At 39.9% G+C, this 19111-nt stretch overlaps 1 protein-coding gene across 4 annotated transcripts in view; it reads right to left on the reverse strand.

The window, feature by feature from the left end:
• The window catches only part of Col12a1 (collagen type XII alpha 1 chain), a 118053-nt gene that overhangs the window by 87049 nt on the left and 11893 nt on the right, over window positions 1-19111 (reverse strand). For 2 of the 4 annotated variants that reach the window (XM_039082533.2, NM_013142.1), the window contains exons 4-13: window positions 18461-18604; window positions 17817-17876; window positions 15888-16151; window positions 15555-15719; window positions 14376-14549; window positions 12222-12512; window positions 11198-11800; window positions 9018-9290; window positions 5579-5851; window positions 4820-5092 (exon numbers count right to left, since the gene is read on the reverse strand). The exons of the other annotated variants lie outside the window; for them this stretch is intronic. In XM_039082533.2, the coding sequence (XP_038938461.1) occupies window positions 4820-5092; window positions 5579-5851; window positions 9018-9290; window positions 11198-11800; window positions 12222-12512; window positions 14376-14549; window positions 15555-15719; window positions 15888-16151; window positions 17817-17876; window positions 18461-18604 (2520 nt within the window). The remainder of the gene's footprint in view (window positions 1-4819; window positions 5093-5578; window positions 5852-9017; window positions 9291-11197; window positions 11801-12221; window positions 12513-14375; window positions 14550-15554; window positions 15720-15887; window positions 16152-17816; window positions 17877-18460; window positions 18605-19111) is intronic. 4 annotated transcript variants of the gene reach the window in all.

Raw genomic sequence — 19111 nt, forward strand, 5'->3', positions numbered from 1 at the left:
GTATTCAGTCAAAGGGCTGAGAATAAGTGACTTTTGAGTAGTTGGTCCTAAATAGTGCATACTAACATCCAAGGCTTACTGAACATTGCAGAAGAGAGGAAAAACGAACGCAAGCACGGAAAGCGGGCAAGGCTGTGGAACGCCATCTTTTGGACATGATATGGCCATTGCAGTCTTGAACTAGCAGCAGCTATGGGTACCTGCTTAGCATGCACAAAGTCAAGCCAGTTGATATTTCAACATGGAAAGGGGAGGGGCCCATGAGGCCCCACCCCTAGCTAAGGAGCCATTGGTTGCTATTGACAACCAATGGAGGCAGATTTCGTGTTTCTTAGGCACTGGCAGATCGTCTATGCTCAGGCCAATAGTCCTGTGCCCAAATGCATTTGAGAAGCACTAATTGGACTCCAGGAGGTTATATTTTTTAATGAAAATATGAAGGTAGGAGGATGATGTGTTCAATGTCGGAGACAGAGTGTCCAGGATCAGTGGGAGGAGAGTTAGGGATAGATTAATTAAGATACATTGTATATATGTATGAAATTATTTAGAAAAACTAATTAAGATTATTCTTAAAAACAGCGTTGGTGTCCTCCACTTCTGTTCAGACTAGAAATCATGGGCGTGCGGGCGTGCGCATGTGTGTGTGGGTGTGTGTGTGGGTGTGTGTGCGTGCATCAAAAAGCATTTTTTTCTCCTGTCTGCTTGCATCGTCTCATTGCTGATGCTGGGGAAGTTAGCAGACAGGTGTATTTCTCATGATCTGAACATCCACAAAGAGTTGAATTATACAATTTTTTCCGCATGCTACGCCAAAGAAGTAACGTCTCATTTAAGTAACTTTCCTATGTTTCCTTAGCACTTTTCCATTCGCCCTCCGAAAAGGAAATGAGCATCCAATTCAAACATAATTAAAATATAAATTAGCCGACGATGATAACTGAGGAATGAATCACCCTGTAACGAAGCTGTGTTTCATCTCATAGGCTGTTCCAGCCAGCCTTCACTGGACTTCACACAGCACTTTCAGAAATAGAGGTCCAATTGAAAATGTAATGTAAATGCTCCTCTGAATCAATTTGTCTTTTCCGTGAGACTCAGCTCAGAAGTCATCCAACTTTCCACAGCAGACGGTAGAAGACCTCCTCCTGGATAACATTCGTGTGGAAACAGAACCAGAGCCACCACTCCAGGGGACAAAGTTCACTGTCGGCAACTCAGTGCAGCTACTTAAGGGAAGAAGCAGTTTGTAAATACCTAACAACCAAATTGAGGTTCAGCCTCAGCACTGCCCGAGTAGACATCTCTCTTCCCTGTGCGCTGCCTCTCCAAGTCTGACTTAGCTTTATTTCTTGGGCGAGCAATTGAGCCACAGAAAAGAACCTAGATTGCCATTCCCTGGCAAAGTGCTTATAACCCACAATGTATGGTTTTCTTTTTTAAATTATGAGACAGCAGTAAATCTAAGGAAACAGAGAGGCCTTGTTTAGTCCACCTTGGAGAAGCCCATGTCACTGTGCAGAAGGCAGAATCCCTGCATGCTGCTGAAAAGCTCACTGTACCAAAATGTCAGCTGAGTCAACTTGGTCTGATCTGTAGGAAGCCATTCATGGGTCAGGCACTAGGAGGTTGCTACAGCAACTGAAACAAAGGAAATCCTGAAAAGGCATGGTTTCCATAGCCAGAAAATACTCAAAATTCAAAAACAGAACTGTATTGTCCCCAAACTGATATTTTCATTCATTTGTGGTGAATCTCTGAATCAAAGATATGTATTATTCATTTAGACTTATCAAAGCAGGTCCCCCTCCCTCTCCAGTCCCAACAGTGACTAGGAAGGCTTATCTTACTCAAAGTACATTTGCACACACAGCATCGGTTTAGTAATTACATTAAGCCTATCTATTCTAATGACAACAATGGGGGTTGGGGACAATATAAATCAAATATTATGGCTTCTGTTCAGATTCCTCTGAAATTTGGGTCTGAAATAGTAATAAACTCTGTCTTTGTGATTCTATCACACAACAGTCCTAAGCCAACCATGAACTTCCCGAGTGCCAATGCTAATAAATCTGTCTTCCAGAGACAGGGGAATTTGCAGATCGTCGTCTGCATTTCAAAAGCAGAAAGTACTAGGAAACAAATTCAAGTTAGAGGCAGTTGCAGACCATGCAAAGTATTCTAAATTTAAATTGAAAGCCACGTGCTCTCAAGGTAAGCTGCAAATTTTTCAACCTACAGAAGCTCTTGCTGGTTGACTCCAGGCCCAGGATAGAAGCCGCATTCCTTCAAGGTCTGCACTTAGCACCATCTCTCCCAGGAGAAAACCAGATTAGAAAACCAGCAGCCCTCAGCAGCCTTTGCCTGGCTCTACTCCGGGTTTTCCACTCCCCACATTCACCATCATATCCTATTCCTGTATATGGTATGTGAATTTGGCTGAGTTGATATAATAAAATGAAATGGAATAAGCAGGGCAAAAAAATATCTATTATTTTAATTTAGCCACAACTACACTTCCACAGACGTCAAGTTTACCATGCACAATGCAATATGTTCATAAAGGCAGGGGGACAGCACTTTTGTAACCTTCAGGATAGGCCGAGGACTCTATTATAAAGAAGCCTTTGATCAACACAATTGGCTTCAGACTCACTATATTTTTAAGTTAGCTCACAAACTATTTTGCTCTCCTCCTTCTCAAGAAATAAGAAACCATGCCTTTTTTTTAGTTTACTTCCTATGCATCTTCCTCAGAAATGATTCCTGGTCATATATGTGTAGACGTGCATGTGCTAAACTCATATACATAAAGATAATTTGGAAATTACCCTATGCCATTTGTATAAAGTTATAAATTTATAAATAACTACACTATCCATTTGACCTAAAAGAAATCACAGGCCAAAAAGAATGTGTTTAAAAAAATACATTTTGCTATGTGAGATTTCTAGGATATTATTCTTGGTGGAAACTAATTTTTAAAATCAAGAAAGATGGGTGATGAAACACCATTTCCTACACTGGATTCAAATTTTGTAAACATCAACAGGCGTTACCTGTACTAGTCCCTCACAAGACTGGCCCCATCAACATCAACCAGGCAAGCGGGAGAGCCTCAGAACTAATGGTTAATGGCAGATTCTGGGAAAGGGGGAAGCCACTGTCTTCAGCTGTGTAGCCACTACTAATCCACAAAGCCCCAACAGATAGCTCCAGATAGTCACGTGAATGCGAGTGGCTCTGGTGAATCCAGTAGATCACAAGACAAAACAAGAAGGATTGAATGTGAGAGAAAGTTATGGGGAGCAGAGAGGGTGAGCAGGGGTAATAAGGAGAAGGAAGAGTTGGTGTGCAAGGCAGATGTCCATACATGAAAGAGTAAAACTAGCAATCAATAAGAACCAAAGTTAGTGAAGAAAGTTTGATGGCAGTGAATGCACTTTCTAAAATCCAGAAGATACAGGTGAGTATCAGAGGTTAAAAGGTCCAGTCACAAGGGGAAGCATTATCTCCAACAATTTCCGTGTATGGAAGAAATCATAACAAATATAATCTACGTCTATTCTGTAAAAAAATAAAATAAAATAAAATTTCGAGGTTTAGCCTATTAAAAAAATATCCTCTGATCAGTCTAGGCTGGAAACTCCTGGAAACCATGTGAAGAAGAGAACATCAAAAGGTTGGAGGAGCACACACTTCTCAAGTACCTTGGATGTTCTTCCAGACGCCAAGACTACATGCTTCTATTGCTTGGAGTTTGTTGCCCTGATAATTTCTGTTTGCCTCATATTTTCAAGCAGTTGATGCAGCCAATCAGTAGCTTTGAACTACTGAGGCTTTACTGTGTAAGCATGAGCTCTAAAGTTACTAAGTTATTTTATAGATAGTATTTTACAGTTCCCTAAGGGTCTCCCCAGCTTTCTCCCATTTGAGCTCCATAGTAACCCTAGGAGGAAGGTAAGAGGAGAACATCCCTCTGTACAGAAGCAGACTGAGACTGGGGGGTTGGGGTCATTTCAAGATCACATAGATAAGGGGCATAGCCAATGTTGTTCTGGTCACCAGTATTTTATATACTGGGATTTGATATTTTATTTAAAACCTCTGCTAAAAATGGATTCTGTTGACTATTGAGATTACACTCTTGACTACTAGCATTTAATCTTTTATTTATTAAACTTATTTATATTTTTAATTCTTGACCAAAAATTTAATTTACAATCCAAACTATCTTTTCACAGGCATTGCCACTGATGGTTAAAGCACCCACAGTCCTCCTCCAAGCTCCTTGATGCAACTAACGTTGGGTCCTTTGCCCAACTCCACTGGTTTCTGCACTCGTGATATACTTCAGATTAACTTTCTCTCACCATTTCTCATAAGCAGTGTAAAATAGAATGATTAAAAATAAAGTAAACCCAAGAGCCTGTGGTGTAGTCTCACATTCCCATAGCAATTGTGAATGTTTTATGAAAAAAGACGACTAAAGTCAGAGAGTGGAGCCCATGTGGACCTGGAGAAGAGACATGCATGACCTGAAGACCTCTGAAGTCTCCTCAAGTTTACATTTCCCAAGATCCATTCACTTGAATGCTGCCCGCTTTATTCGTTGCAGCATCCCATGGCCTTACACCAGTTGCTTGCACTGTATTGCCCTACTGCTGTGTTATAGCATTCATTTTTAATATGCATTCCTTTTAAGAAAAAAAAAGACCACATAGTCCAGATCTCATTCTCTAAAAATGCACGCAGCTTCTTCATGTAAAAATCACACACAGACTTAATAGTCACTAGAACACAAGACATTAATTACCTTCAAGTGTTGTCCCTTTTCCAGAAAGGGCCTCACCAGCCCCAGACGCATACAGTGCTGTCACAGATAAGTCGTACTGTGTCCCTTCCTTCAAGTTCCTCAACACCGTGGTGGTTGTATCCCCTCTCACAGTGACCTCCTGAGTTTCACCTCCTGCTGCTGGGGTGTATGTGACAAGATACTGCTTCACTTTTCCTGGGGCCCCACTCCAAGTCAACTTCAGCGTTGATGTCGTGGCATCAGAAACTCTTAAGTCTCTTGGATTCCCTCTAACTTTATTTAAAAGAAAAGAAAAGATTGTGTCAAAGGGCATTCATTATTTAGTAAAAAAAGACTTGAAAATACCCATTTTTTTTTCATGTGTGTCATATCAAATTGACATCCCATGTACTGACTCTGTGGCAAGGTAAACCATTGCCGAGCTAAAAATGCAAGCACTGCTGAGTAGGCGCCTACATGATAGTGATGAGCAAACATCTAATCACTTTTCTGTGTTTACACCAATTAAAATCTTCCATAGAAGCCAGACATAGCACCACGCTCCTGCCATCCCCCGCTCTAAGAAGGGTAAGATAGAAAAATCCTAAGTGTGAGGAGACCCTGGGATACACATGGGTATTCTGTCTCGAAGGGGGTGAAAATCTTTTGCGCGAAGTCTGGCCTCAGAATCTTCCACATAAAATAGTTTCCGCAAAGCTTCCCTACAACTGGAACAAGGTAGCGCGCTTTGCCTCCATGCGATTGGCATATCGTCTCTACCTTCTTCAGTGGCTGCACTTCCTGTCAGTGGAGAGCCAGGTCCGGATGAATATTCAGCAATTACAGATATTTCATACTTTGTGTCTGGCGTCAGGTTCTCCAGTGTTTTCCTCCTCTGGTTGGCTGGAGTACTGACTTCTTTACTTTCTCCACCAGAAACTGGTCTGTACATAATTCGGTACCTTAAGACTCTCCCTGGAGCTTGAGACCAGGTAATTTTAAAACTGTCCGTCGTCTCATCAGTCACCTTCAGGTTTCGTGGTGCTCCTTTTACTGAAATTTAAAAATACATCATTTTTTTTAGAAAGCGATCTGATTTGATGTGAGTCCAAGAAGTAGTTTTTGAACATTAATTATAAGATTTTGTTTTTCTAACTGAATTCCATGAGCAGTTTTGTTTACAAGCATGCTACTTACAACATTCATTGGCCAGACCTTAAAACATCCTGCAAGTAATTTCCTATTTGTATGGTCATTTGGCATAGAGGAAAACCTAGACTACAGATACAAAGAAGTATATGACAAGCACTTAATGAATGTCAATAACTATAAATCTTGAGGTTGAATTGCAATGTAGATAACACAGACAGACTCTTCAATGAAATTTTCAAGTAAAAGTCCAAATGAGAGCAGCATTGGACTTTATGTTTGGAAAACATGCTCGAGAAGAAAGATTGCCCATATGGAAATAAAGGTGAACTCATTCTCAATTCACTAGAGTGACACTGGAGTGGAATGTGGTTGTATGCAGGTGACAAGCAGAATTAGAAGTTTACTTAAAATTTCAACGCATCACGGAAAGAGAGAGGTGGCTGCATGGTTGAAAGTAGGAGTGCTCTTACAGAAGACCTAGGTTGGTTCCCACCACCCACACTGCAGCTCACAACCAGCTGTCGCTGCCATTTTTAAGGTTATTAGATCTCTTCCAGCCTCTGGGGGCACTGTAAACACATAAAACTAAAATAAATAAACCAAAATTTTAAAAGAAGAAGTCAATACACCAATAGATCACTCCAGATAACAAAGAAAGGAATATAAAATAAATCCAGCAATAAACAAATATTTGGAGAGTGGTGATGTATACCTTAATCACAGCACTGAGGAGGCAGAGGCAGGTAGATCTCTGTTGGCTAAAGGCCGGCCTGGTATACGTAGTCAGTTCCAGGCCAGCCAGGGCTAAATAGTGAGACCCTGACCCTCACCAAAAAAGGAAGGAAGGATGGAAATTAGGAAGAAAAGAATAAGGGAAGGAAGGGAGGAGGGAAAGAAAGAAAAAGAAAGGAAAGAAGAAAGGAGGGAGAGAGAGAGAGAGAAGCAAAAGAAAGAGAAGAAAGTTGTATTTGGCAGCCTGTATCCATGATTCATTAAGTATGTCAAGAGAAAAGACCAAATTAGCCAAAACAAATGAAGCAGAATGACTAATGGCTGTGGATCCTGGCTCTGGAGCTTAATGGATGTATAACTGGAGTCACAGGTTATTCAGCAGTTAAACATGACTACTTATTAGATTATTGAAGTACTTAAATAAGATAATCCATGAGAAATATTTAGTATGACATTTGATACCTAGTAAGCGCTCAAAAAGCACCAGTTAATTAAGATGTTAAAAGTTAAAACTTGACTATTTACAAAAAAGAAATTTAAATGTCACAATTTCATGAAAAACAGTAGGGCTGTCAGTCATCAAGCTCGTCTGTGGTGGCCCAATGTCTAAACAGTAGAGTATTTGTGAACACACTGGCCTCAACTCAAAACTCCCTCCTTCCTTTTCCCCCTTTCTCTCCTCCTCCTCTTCCTCCTTCTCTTCCTCCTCCTCCTCCTCCTCCACTGTTGTTGTGGTGGTGGTAGTTGGTGATGGGGTGATGAGAATGTAGTGTTTATTTCTACAGTTTATTTTTATGAAAAAAAACTGTAATAAAAAGAACTCTCTAAGTAATATTAAAGGGAAAACCAGTTCCCCATAGCCAGACACAAACAATGTCAATATATTTGTAAGCAAAGTAGTTTTTCAGCCAATTAAAAGAATGAAAATAAAACTAAGTACAGAAAATACAACTATAAGAGTTTGGATTGGAAAATGTTCAATCTCAAGGTTAGTGCCCTAACGTGACTAAGAGTATCATTGTCTCCTATGCCTTTTACTTCTTGCTACAGAAAACTTTCTCTCTTCTGTTTCAAGAGAGCTCTGAAATAGAGCTGTCCAGCACCCAGCCCTTCAAACTTTAGTGTTCTGGGAAAATGAAGCAGACAAAACAAACATTGTATCTATTTGTACAAAAGGATATTGGAAGTGAATGGGGGAGTGACAGACTTGTGTTTCTTCTTGTGCTGCAGTCAACAAAAAGGCAGAAATATCTTAAATATGAAGATCTAAGTTATAGAACCATAAGAATAAATGAATTAGGCACTTTAGTTGGCCTGTAGCCAGAACTATACCTATGTCATGTACAAAAAGAAAATACCAATCTTCTTTGAAAAATGTTTTAGAGATGAAGATTCCCTAATTTTATTAATAAGGTATGCAATGTGTGCTGACTCTATCTTTAACTGCTTCTTTATGCATCTTAAATTCTCATGATGCCCCTTTGGGTTTTTTTCCCCTGCACCCAAGCAAAATAAGGAAGAGAATTTACATCTCTTGTAATTTATCACCGTTTCCATATTAAGAGTTCCTGACTTTTTTTTCTTAGCCATATTAAATGCCAAACGAAATTAATTATGCCAAAAGGTATTCAGCTCTACTCAGTAAAGAGGACGCATCTCAAACACTAGTAGGATTATTTCACTAATGTCCCAGCAGTGTTGTTCACAACAGCTAAAAGCGGCAACAACCAGAACAGATGAGTAAACAGAGCATGATGTGTCCATACAATGAGATCCTAGCCATCCTTTGAAAAACGAAATTCTGCCCAGCCACACTCAGGGGTCAAAGGCAGACAGATCTCTGTATGTTCAAAACTAGCCTAGTTTACATAGCAAATTAAGGTCAGACAGACCTACATAGTGAGATTCTGAGTTGATAAATAAATAAACAAACAAACATGTAACATGGATGAGAAATTAGACAAAGTGAAAGAAGTCACACAGAGGAAAGCCATCTCATGATTCCATTGTGTGCAGGCTTAAAAATAATTGAATTCGAAGAGACAGGAGGTAGGATGACAGACAGTCCAGGAGCAGGGCACCTGGGAAGTGGTGAACCGCTCTGGCTACAGGGTTCTGGCTACGCACATTCTACACATGGATGATGGTGATGGCACATGTATGAGATCAATAAACTCCATGCAATTAACTGTGCACCTAAGGATGGCTGAAATAGCTGAAAAGGTTTTTGTTTTTCATTTTCATGCTCTAAAAGCAGGTGGTTTATTCACGTTCTAACATTGCTCTCTAATTAACTGCAAAGTTTTGAAACAACATGGGAGAGCCCCTCCCGTACCTTCAGCCGTGGTCTCCTCCCCAACTACAGGGACGCTGAAGCCATCCTCATACTCTGCCGTCACATTCACCAAGTACAGGGTCTCTGGTTTCAGGTTGCTGAGAACAACACTGGTGCTGGAGGCTGGCTCCACCACTGTGACCTCATCGTCACCAGTAGTGTCCTTGTACGTGATGTGATACGAGAAGACGTTGTCTCCAGCAGGAGACCATTCAGCTTTGAAACTATTAGCAGTTACCTGAGTAAATCTCAGATCCTTTGGCGGCACATAAGCTGTTTAAAAGGAAAAAAGAAAGAATTTAAAATTTTTAAATCTATGAAGGACCTATAAAAATAGACCTCTCGATTTTGTGCTTCTGAAATGGTTGCTATTCATTCAGGAGCAAAGTCATTGAGACCCATGCACACGACCACTGAGAGAAGGCCTCACTCTTAAAATGAAGTCCTGATCATTTTCCTTGACTATTCATAACAGTGATTAAATTGTATAAAGAATGTAATAAATTAAAATGAACTTATTGAACGCTGAGCTTCTCAAGACGAAGCATTAATAAAATAAGCATTTCCCCACAAGTGTATATTTAGATAGTAGTAGATTTTAAATGAACCATAACAATTTTCCCATCCATCCTAGTACTTGAATATTACCCCTTAGTGACAGGTAGACAAATATTTCAGGGTAAAACTAAGGAATTTTCTGGCGGATGAATAATTATAGTAACTGGTAAGGGACCTCTGCTGGGAAAGCATTTGTCATGCAAGTATGAGGAACTGACTTGACCTCCCTGAATTCATAAAAAGCTGCATGCAGTGGAGAGTGGAGTTCTCCTGTAATCCCAGTGCTTCTTCAGCAAGAAAGAGGGGCTGAGAGGCAAGAGCTTAGCCTGAGCTCACAGGAGAAAGCAACAAAAGACTGCCTCAAACAAGGTAGACGTCAAAGACACCAGAGCGCTCTCTCTCTCTCTCTCTCTCTCTCCCTCTCTCTCTCTCTCTCTCTCTCTCTCTCTCTCTCTCTCTCTCTCACACACACACACACATACATACACATACACACACACACACCCCACCGCATGTGTGTGCCCATCATGACACACACATATACAAAAGTATAAATTATTAACAAAAAGAGCTAAATGTGTAGCAGAAGCATCCCATGTGCAGCCACCAAACCCAGTCACTATTGTTGATGACAAGAAGTGCATGCTGACAGGAGCCTGATATGGATGTCTCCCAAAAGGCTCTGCCAGAGCCTTACGGATACAGATGAGGATGCTTGAAGCCAACCATCAGACTGAGCACAGGGACCGCAATGGAGGAGTTAGAGAAAGGACTGAAGGAGCTGAAGAAGGGGTTTGCAGCCCCATAGGAAGAACAACAATATCAACCAGCCACACACCCCAGAGCTCCCGGAGACTAAACTACCAACCAAAGAGGGACCCATGGCTATAGCCACATAAGTAGCAGGGGATGGCATTGTCTGGCATCAATAGGAGGAGAAGCCCTTGGTCCTGTGAAGACTCGTTTCCTCGGTGTAGGGGAATGCCAGGGTATTGAGGTGGGAGTGGATGGTTGGGAGGGGAACATCCTCATAGAAGTGGGGGATGGGGGCGATGGGCGAGGGGGAACCAGGAAAGGGGATACCGTTTGAAAAATGAATATATAAAATATCGAATAAATAAATAAATAAGAGCAAATATACCAGAAAACTTAAGGAGGGATTATAAAACGGGTGATATTTTTAAGTAAGCATTGGAAAGAACAATTTAGACCAATCAAGAAGATAGAGTATTCTGGATGTAAGGTATCATGCCCAAAAATAACCAAGAAAAAGAACACACAAAAGAATTCAAAGTTCCAAGCCTGTTTTAGTTGCTTTGGGTTCAAAGGACCCAGATCTGTATTTACACAGTAGAAACTTGGTAAGTGCCTGTTTAATTGGCTATGGCAAATAGGTATGATGAAGCTGGGTCCTAGACTTGCTTGAGGACCTAAGGGAGGAAATCTAATTTGGGGCAAGCAATTTTTTTTCACCAATAATGGAATGGTATGTGTACCCAGGGGAAAGTTGTGTGTCAGACTACACTAAATCCCATGGTTTCCCACAGCAGTTGGAAGTTTCCTTGTAGCCAGTGAATCAAAGAACCCTACCCATGGCTTTAGAACTCGGAGGCTCTACCAACCTTTCTTCTTTATAGCTGCCAACTCTTGCTCAATTCTAAGACAGATAGACTGTGTGAGTTCAAACGATATCCTCTGAAAGGCATCGAAGTCCTCCACTGTGAACACATGTGTCTCAGCGGGAGGAGAGGCAATGGCTTCCAGTTCTGAGCGCACAGCATCCTTTACACCAACTGCGAAGATCTCCACGTCCGAGTTCCTGAGTTTTATAGCAGGGTCCCTGAAAGCATCTGACGACTTCCCATCTGTGATGAGAATCATCACCTTTGGTACGTTGCTTCTGGAGCCTTTGTTAGGCACAAATATTTTCTCTCTGACGTAAGTCATTGCTTTGCCTGTGTTTGTGGATCCTCCCCTGTACGGGAAGTTATTTATTGCTTTGATTATGTCTTCAACTCTGTTAAACTCCTTCAATGTAAATTCAGTGTGAGGGTCTCTGCTGTACTGGACAAGGCTTATCTGCACCCTGTTTGGAGAAATCTCAAAACTTTTTGCAAGAACTTCCAAAAAGGCTCTAACTTTAACAAAGTTTGCAATGCCGATGCTGTAGGAACCATCAACCAAAAACACGATGTCGGCTTTTATATCCACACCACGTGAACATTCTGTGAAGAGAAAGAAAATCCATTAAACATAAAGAAATAAAATTAAAGATATAATAAAATTACGATATAGATATCTTGCTTTCCCTATAAGTCTACTTCCTTTCAAAAGCTGCTACAAGGCTGGAGAGGCAGCTCAGTGGGTAAAGTGCTTCCTGAGCAAGCATGGAGACCTCGGTTTGGATAGTCAGCACCCACTTGAGAGCCAAGGGCATCTGTTACACTGTGCTGAGGGCATGGAGACAGGCAGATCCTGGGGCTTGCTAGCCAGCCAGTCTAGGCCAGTTCCAGTAAAACGCCATTGTGGGGGGTGGAGGGAGAAATGGAGAAAAAAAACTACTGCAAATTCTATGTTTAAAACAAAGTCTGAACTAGTAGACCCTGATGTGGTACTCCAGCCATAGCAACAAAATGGCTACCTTACCTACTTGAACTTTCATTGGCTGTGTCTTCTCCATGACTGAAACAGGCTCACTGGATGTTAGCCCCTTCATGGCAAAAACGCTGATCTGGTATTCTGTGTCAGCTGAAAGGTCACGAACATTGAGCGTGGTCGTCTGGGGCCCCACACTCAAAGCGTGATGGCGGCTCCCGGCAGCCATTGGTGTGAGGAGGATCTTATAGCCAGTCACAGCGCTGGGAGACGGATCCCATCTCAGCCTAATGAATTTTGATGAGAGATCTGTGACTACCAGATTTGAAGGAGGCTCGATGACTAAAAGGAAAAGAAGAAAAAGAAGCACGTGGTGATTAATAAAAGGGTATAACTCTATTAGGTTTTACATTTGGACCTTCAATTCTTCTTGTTCACATTGATGATGTCTGTATCAAAAAGTGTCAGCTGCTACCCTTTCTCCCTATTTCCATCTGTTGGAAGTACTTACTGCCAGGATTTTAGTTAGTATGCTCAAAAGTTTGATGAGGAGGAGACATTTTTGTGAATAAATGGATGAAATTATGTTTAATGTTTAATCCTTCTCTGAATCCAAACCTTTCATTTTGAATTTGGCATTTTACTCCTTGTCTTTCTTTTCAGGTCCCAGTATAGATGTTTGCTAACTATTCAAGACACTGACAATTTACTCAATACAGGCACTGAAGGAAGATGGTCACAGCTGTGATGTGGTCCTCGCTACCCATACGGGAAAGTTCAAATAGGGGCACAACAAAACTTGGCACTCACACGATTGCATTTCACTTCTAACCTGTTTAAAGTAAAGAGAGATAATCCAAGAAAAGTGAAAGTGGGCATATAGATTTTATGATAATGTAGACTTATGGCGAGCCAAAGTTAGCCATTAGACAATAGAGAAACAGAAAGGATTCAGAGCCTATGAAGCATTGTGAAGTCCTGGGAGAAGTAAAGTCAAGGAATTTATGAAAATATGATTGAAAATGGAGTCATGTGCAAGCTGTGCTCAACCATTTGTCAATTCCCAAAGAGGGGTAAAGATAACCATGGGGAAATCAGGGCTCTCGGGGTTCAAATGGATACTTGTAAAATATCTTTTGGAAATATCTCTTCTCTCCTCCATGTACTTAGAAACAATAACTGGTAGACGTGGGAAAGCTTTTCAGATGGGGGTATCATCCTGACGGATTGTGGAAAGATGTGAACACATGAGTGTTCCTTGTCCTTTGGTGGTGGAGAGAAGCAATGTTGTCATTCATTCATGTTCTAGAATCCTAAAAATAATTGTCTACAACCTGCCAGTGTTTAAGTCCGAGTATAAAATAATTAAATCAACTACCAGAAAAGCCTGATTATGCATAGACAGTATATACCAAAAGATTTTTTTATAAAAGTCTAATCAATGGAGGAGGGGACTCTTATGAGGCCCCTAGACAAAGAACTATAGGCAACTAAAGAATGCTGAGAATGGGAGAAATGGATTTTTCCAGAGTTTAACCAATACCAAGTGGATCCTTGAAATCATATACATAAAAGTAACAATAAGCAGACTCAGCAGGCTGTATTTATATATTTATGCATTTACACACAGGCACACAAATATATATGTAACAATAACAAACAAAAATAATCCATTAACTTAAATGGAAGCAAAGAGGCACATGGAGTGGTTTGGAGTGAAGAAAAGGGGGAGACAACTATGTCATATTTTAGTTTTTTAATTAAAGTTAAAATATTAAATAAACTATATCTAATCAAACTTTCCCCTCCCAACCCAAAAATGTTCAAGACCTTCACGGAAAAATAAGTATTTTGTCAAATCTTCCAATGGAGGGAGAAAATAATACCAAGGTATTAACAAGTAGAGTTACTGGCCAGTCACTCGAAGAAGTGGTTAAGGTATGTCTGTTCTAGAACACCTGCAAAGCAGGAGTCACTGTCAGAAAGGGCTAGCACATATACCCCTCCCCCTCAAGAAACAAGCACTCACCTTCTACTCGTTTCTCCCCGCCCCATGGCCTTGGGCTTGCTAGGCTAGTGCTCTACCACTGAGCTAAATCCCCAACCAAGCACTCACCTTCTACTCATTTCTCCCCCCCCCCCAGGGCCTTGGGCTTGCTAGGCAAGCGCTCTACCACTGAGCTAAATCCCCAACCAAGCACTCACCTTCTTCTCCACTGACCAGCTCACCAAGTTGCTCATCAACTCCTGAACACACCTGGGAGATTATCTCATTCTGAATGTCCACGATTGCATCAAAATTGGCCACATTGAACACGTGGTTCAGGGAAGGTGTGGATGCAATTTGTTTGAGTTCTTTTGCATCTGCAGCTTTAATGCCTTAAAAACAAAAGGGTGGGGATATGATAAAATGCGAGACGTGCCAACTGCAAGAATCATTTTGCAATATTTCTTAGTCTTGTAAAACTGAACATATTCTAACCCTTTTTAATTCAAAATCTAGAGTTGCTTTGGCATAGGCCTTTAATCCTAGCACTTGGGACTCTGAGGCTGGAAGATTTATGTGAGTTTAAGGCCAGACAGACCTACATATTGAGACACTGTCTCAAATAGATGACAGATAGATAGATAGATAGATAGATAGATAGATAGATAGATAGATAGATAGAGAAAATAGATAGGTAGAGAGAAAGAGAGATGATGGTTGATGGATGGATAGAGACAGAAAATAAATAGGTAGGTAGATAGATAGATAGATAGATAGATAGATAGATAGATAGATAGATAGATAGATAGATAGATGGATGGATGGATGGATGGATGGATGGATGGATGGATAGATAGATAGATGGATATGATAATAGATGAAAAGCAAATGTTCAATGACAAAGGATTTTATAATTTCACAAAAAGTGACCAGCCAAAGAGAAAAACAAATGGTTAATGGAGTGAGGCCCCCAATCTAACTATGCCATCACTTGTCTCTGCCATCTGTAAAAATAATATTTTTTATTACAAAGTGTAGAATGAGCTGGAGACCTATGAATATTTCAAGTATTGTGTAATGCAGAAAATGCATAAAATCCACTTAATGATAACACAAGGAGGATCTTTACTAGACTCACTGGCAGAGTGTTCTTTGAAAAGTAGAGACCTGGCAAGGCTTGTGAACATCAGCTCACTTAATCCATATGCTCAGAGAGTTTTATGAGGAAAGAGATAAGCAGAATTTTTACTCAAAGACAACTTGGCATAATGCTTTCCTAGAAAAGGCACTAATCACTTTTGACAGCATCCTTCCCTGAGGAATCAACCTTTTTATCTTCTTAAGCATCAAGTTTATTGAAGGAGATCTAGAAAGGAGGCCAGTCAGACTTCACCTACCCAGAGAGAAAACCTCAACTCCAATATTCCGAAGTTCCCGTGCTGGAATTTCTACTTCATCCTGAGACTTGCCATCCGTGATAATGATCGCCACTTTAGGAAAGCCAGCTCTTGAGCCAGCAGACTCAGTGAAAGTGTTTTTGACTAAGTAGTCAATGGCATCCCCTGAAGGAAAAAAGAAATATTTCCATTTACTCTAGGCACTCATTTTGCCAAAGTTAGAGACTAAGAGATTAATCCCAAGGGTGCTTACTATATAACCAATTTCTTAAATTTCTCTTCAAAATAGACACTTTGTTTATTTTATACAATAATATAATCTCTAAAACGTACCTGTCATTGTGTTGCCACCTTTGTATGGTATTTTTTTAATTGCAGCAAGCAGGTCTTCTCTTCGGTAATACTGATTTAAGTTAAATTCAGTCCTGGTGTCTGAGCTGTACTGAACAACTCCCACCCTTGTCTTCTCCTCCCCAATGTCAAAGGCAGACACAAGAGCAACAATGAAGTCTAAAATGTACTTGAAATTATTTCTTCCCACACTCCAGGAGCCATCCACAAGAAACACTAAGTCGGTCCAGGCGCTGACAGAGCACTCTGAAATATATTGGACATATTTTCAAGTGATTAAATCAGTCCACCTTTTAAAAAAACACAGCCTAGCATTGCAAATGAATTCTATCTTCATTAGAATATATTTGACCCACTATTTTCTGTCTACGCACTTAAAAGAATATACAGTCTCAAAAGCACACTGAAGTAATTTTAGTGCACTTGTCAAGCCCCACGTATGGGATTTAGATGCCTTTACATTGTACTGTACAGTATTCTGTGCAAAGAAATGACTAGACATGTGAAACGCTGCCCAGGATACCTCAGTCAGAGCACATGCAGTGGCAGCCTGCTTTCCTAAACCATATCTTTTGTATGAAGATTACATAAAGCATCCAGGAGACACACAAAAGAAATGTCCACAGAGTCTCCCCCCCCCCGCCTCCTTGTTTATCAACAGATAAATACAATCTGTGCTCCTCAAGCAGATGTGTCTGAGTTGAAAAGAGCAAATGTTTTAATAGTCTGCCATATCTTCCAATATAAACGTCTAAGTTTATAGTCGGGGTAGTCTATGCACGCAGTCATGCAAACTAGCCAAAATATCTATGTCTCTGTTATCTATGTACTCAAATTTGACAACTGAAATCTCCATTACTAAACGAAAAGAGGAAATACGGCTAAGTCAAAAGCCCAAATGTCCATATGGCATCCTTAAGGGATTAAAATGCCATGGACTTTTATGGCCACACATTATCTCTCTTTCTTCCGTGGTCAAGCAGGCAAGTTGGTGTTCATGAAAAATCTGAATTTGCAAGGCAACATTTAGTGGACTTCTGAAGATGTTTTTGTCCTTGAAGTTGGTTGGTAGATAATAAAAAAGTATTTGGCAAAGAGGAGCAGAAAAAGGTCCTGGAAAATTGTGCAAGACAATTATATGCTGTTTAATAGGGCAATTTTAGTCTATTAAAAACCCATATCTGGTGGAATATTTTGACTTAGAATAAATATTGATAGTTTGGAGAAAATATTAATGTAACTGCATAAGAGAAACTTCGTTTTAGATTATTGGACATCTGAGGGAATGACAAACAGTGGTCTAGAGGGAAATTCTCCAGAGAAAGAAGCCTTTGTACTTACAATGTTTTTATGGCCAGTCTGGGTCATAAATCCAACTTACAAAGTGGCAAAATCAGAAGTCCAAGAAACTCCTTGGGAGTTCACTCTAGCAAGCCACACAAAGCAGTATCAGACAAAGGAGGCGAAGAGCCTCACAGCTGAAACTAAATAAAAGTGCTTTTCATCTGGTTATGTGTTCACCAAGTCCTTAGAGATGGGCTGCAGCAAACTCTGGGAAGATCGGGAGAGCTGGCGTCATCAGCCAAGGTAATGGAAATGTCGCAGAGATGAGCTCAGTATGCAAGTAGACAAAGTGTATTCCATAGCACTTGGGTTGCTTCACGCACTAAGACCCCCTCAGTCTTTTCCCATATATCTGTAAGTACCATCTATTGCTATCAATGTGTAGTAGGGGGAAATATTGGCTGAAGGTTATAACTTAAGGCTTATAAGTATTTAGTTATACATTTCTCTCTGTCATTTTTACTCCTTCCAGAGAAAGCCTATAGCCGTTAATAGAGGGAAGACGAGCAAGCTTTGTCTATAATTAGAACACCTACTACAGTGCACGAGTAACTTCTACAAACTCACTTTGTATCTCTGTTTTTCCAGGTTTCTTCTCCCCTGGTTTTGCTGGATCACCTGTTTCAACTGAGTCAAAAGACCATGATTAACAAAAGGAATTATGGGAAAAAGATATATATATATAAAAAACATAACACATACATTGTTTTTTCATATTATGTTTCAAATGCTTGGTCTTGACCAGCTGATCAAAGTGTCAAACAATGATTTCTTTTCAAACAAGTTATTTTAATGAAATGTTAAAGATACTTCAAAAGGATTTTTACATTATTGTGTTACTGCTTGAGACCAAGGTTAAAGGCACAAATGAATTGTCCATAGCCGCTAATAACTAGAATCATAGAAAGTGGTGCTTATATGTTACCTATATAATAGGAGATTAAACCTGAAACTGAAAAAATGTCTGCAAAATACATGTATCTATGTAACAGTAATAATCAAAGAAAAACAGGCTGTCAACTTGAAAGTGAGGAGGACATGGAAGGACATAGAGGGAGGGAATTTCTGGGGGGTGGGGAAGGGTTCTGGAGAGATAAAGGGAAGGAAGTGGTATAATTGTATTTTAATTTAAAATATACAAAAAATATTTCAAACTTAAAAAAGAATAACTGAAAAATAATTAAAGTACTTAAAACTGTATGAGTTCTTACTTGTTAGTTGGCCTATAACCGGCACACTTTCTTCTACTTCATCGTAGGAAGTGATGGTGACCACGTACTGTGTTTCAGGAATAAGGTTTGATAATAGGGTTTCAGTGGTACTAGCTGCAAGGGTAAATTCTTTAGTAGGCCCATCTGAAAACACAAAAAAGAAAAATGTGAATACAACATAAACTTCCCTGAAAATAAGATATTACAAAGAAGCCTAAATGTACTCCAGAACTGAAACTCTTGCCATATGCATTTTCCAGACCTCCAAGAGTTGTTTTTAACAGTCTTCCAAAAATAAGGCCTTGCATTTTTAGAAAACTAAATTTGCAATGGTGTTGCCTTTATCTGACAATCATACTCAACACTTAAAAGACTTGGAATTCTTCTAAATTAAAGATACGTCAGAATATCAAACCAAAAACATATCATCATTTTTATGACATCAGGAAATAATAAAAATTTTATAAATAAGATATGCATTAGAAAGCAATTTAATTTTAAATTATAAATTAGAAGAGAACAGAAAGATAGAAGAAACCACATTCAAATGTGGCCCATATGCTAATTAATACCAATAGTCCTCTGAATTGACTAAATTGGGTATCATATGTTTCAAGATATCATATACTAAGTGTTTACTTACATAATAAC

The sequence above is a fragment of the Rattus norvegicus genome, chromosome 8 (genome assembly GCF_036323735.1).
Source record: "Rattus norvegicus strain BN/NHsdMcwi chromosome 8, GRCr8, whole genome shotgun sequence".
NCBI classification, from domain to species: Eukaryota; Metazoa; Chordata; class Mammalia; order Rodentia; family Muridae; genus Rattus; species Rattus norvegicus.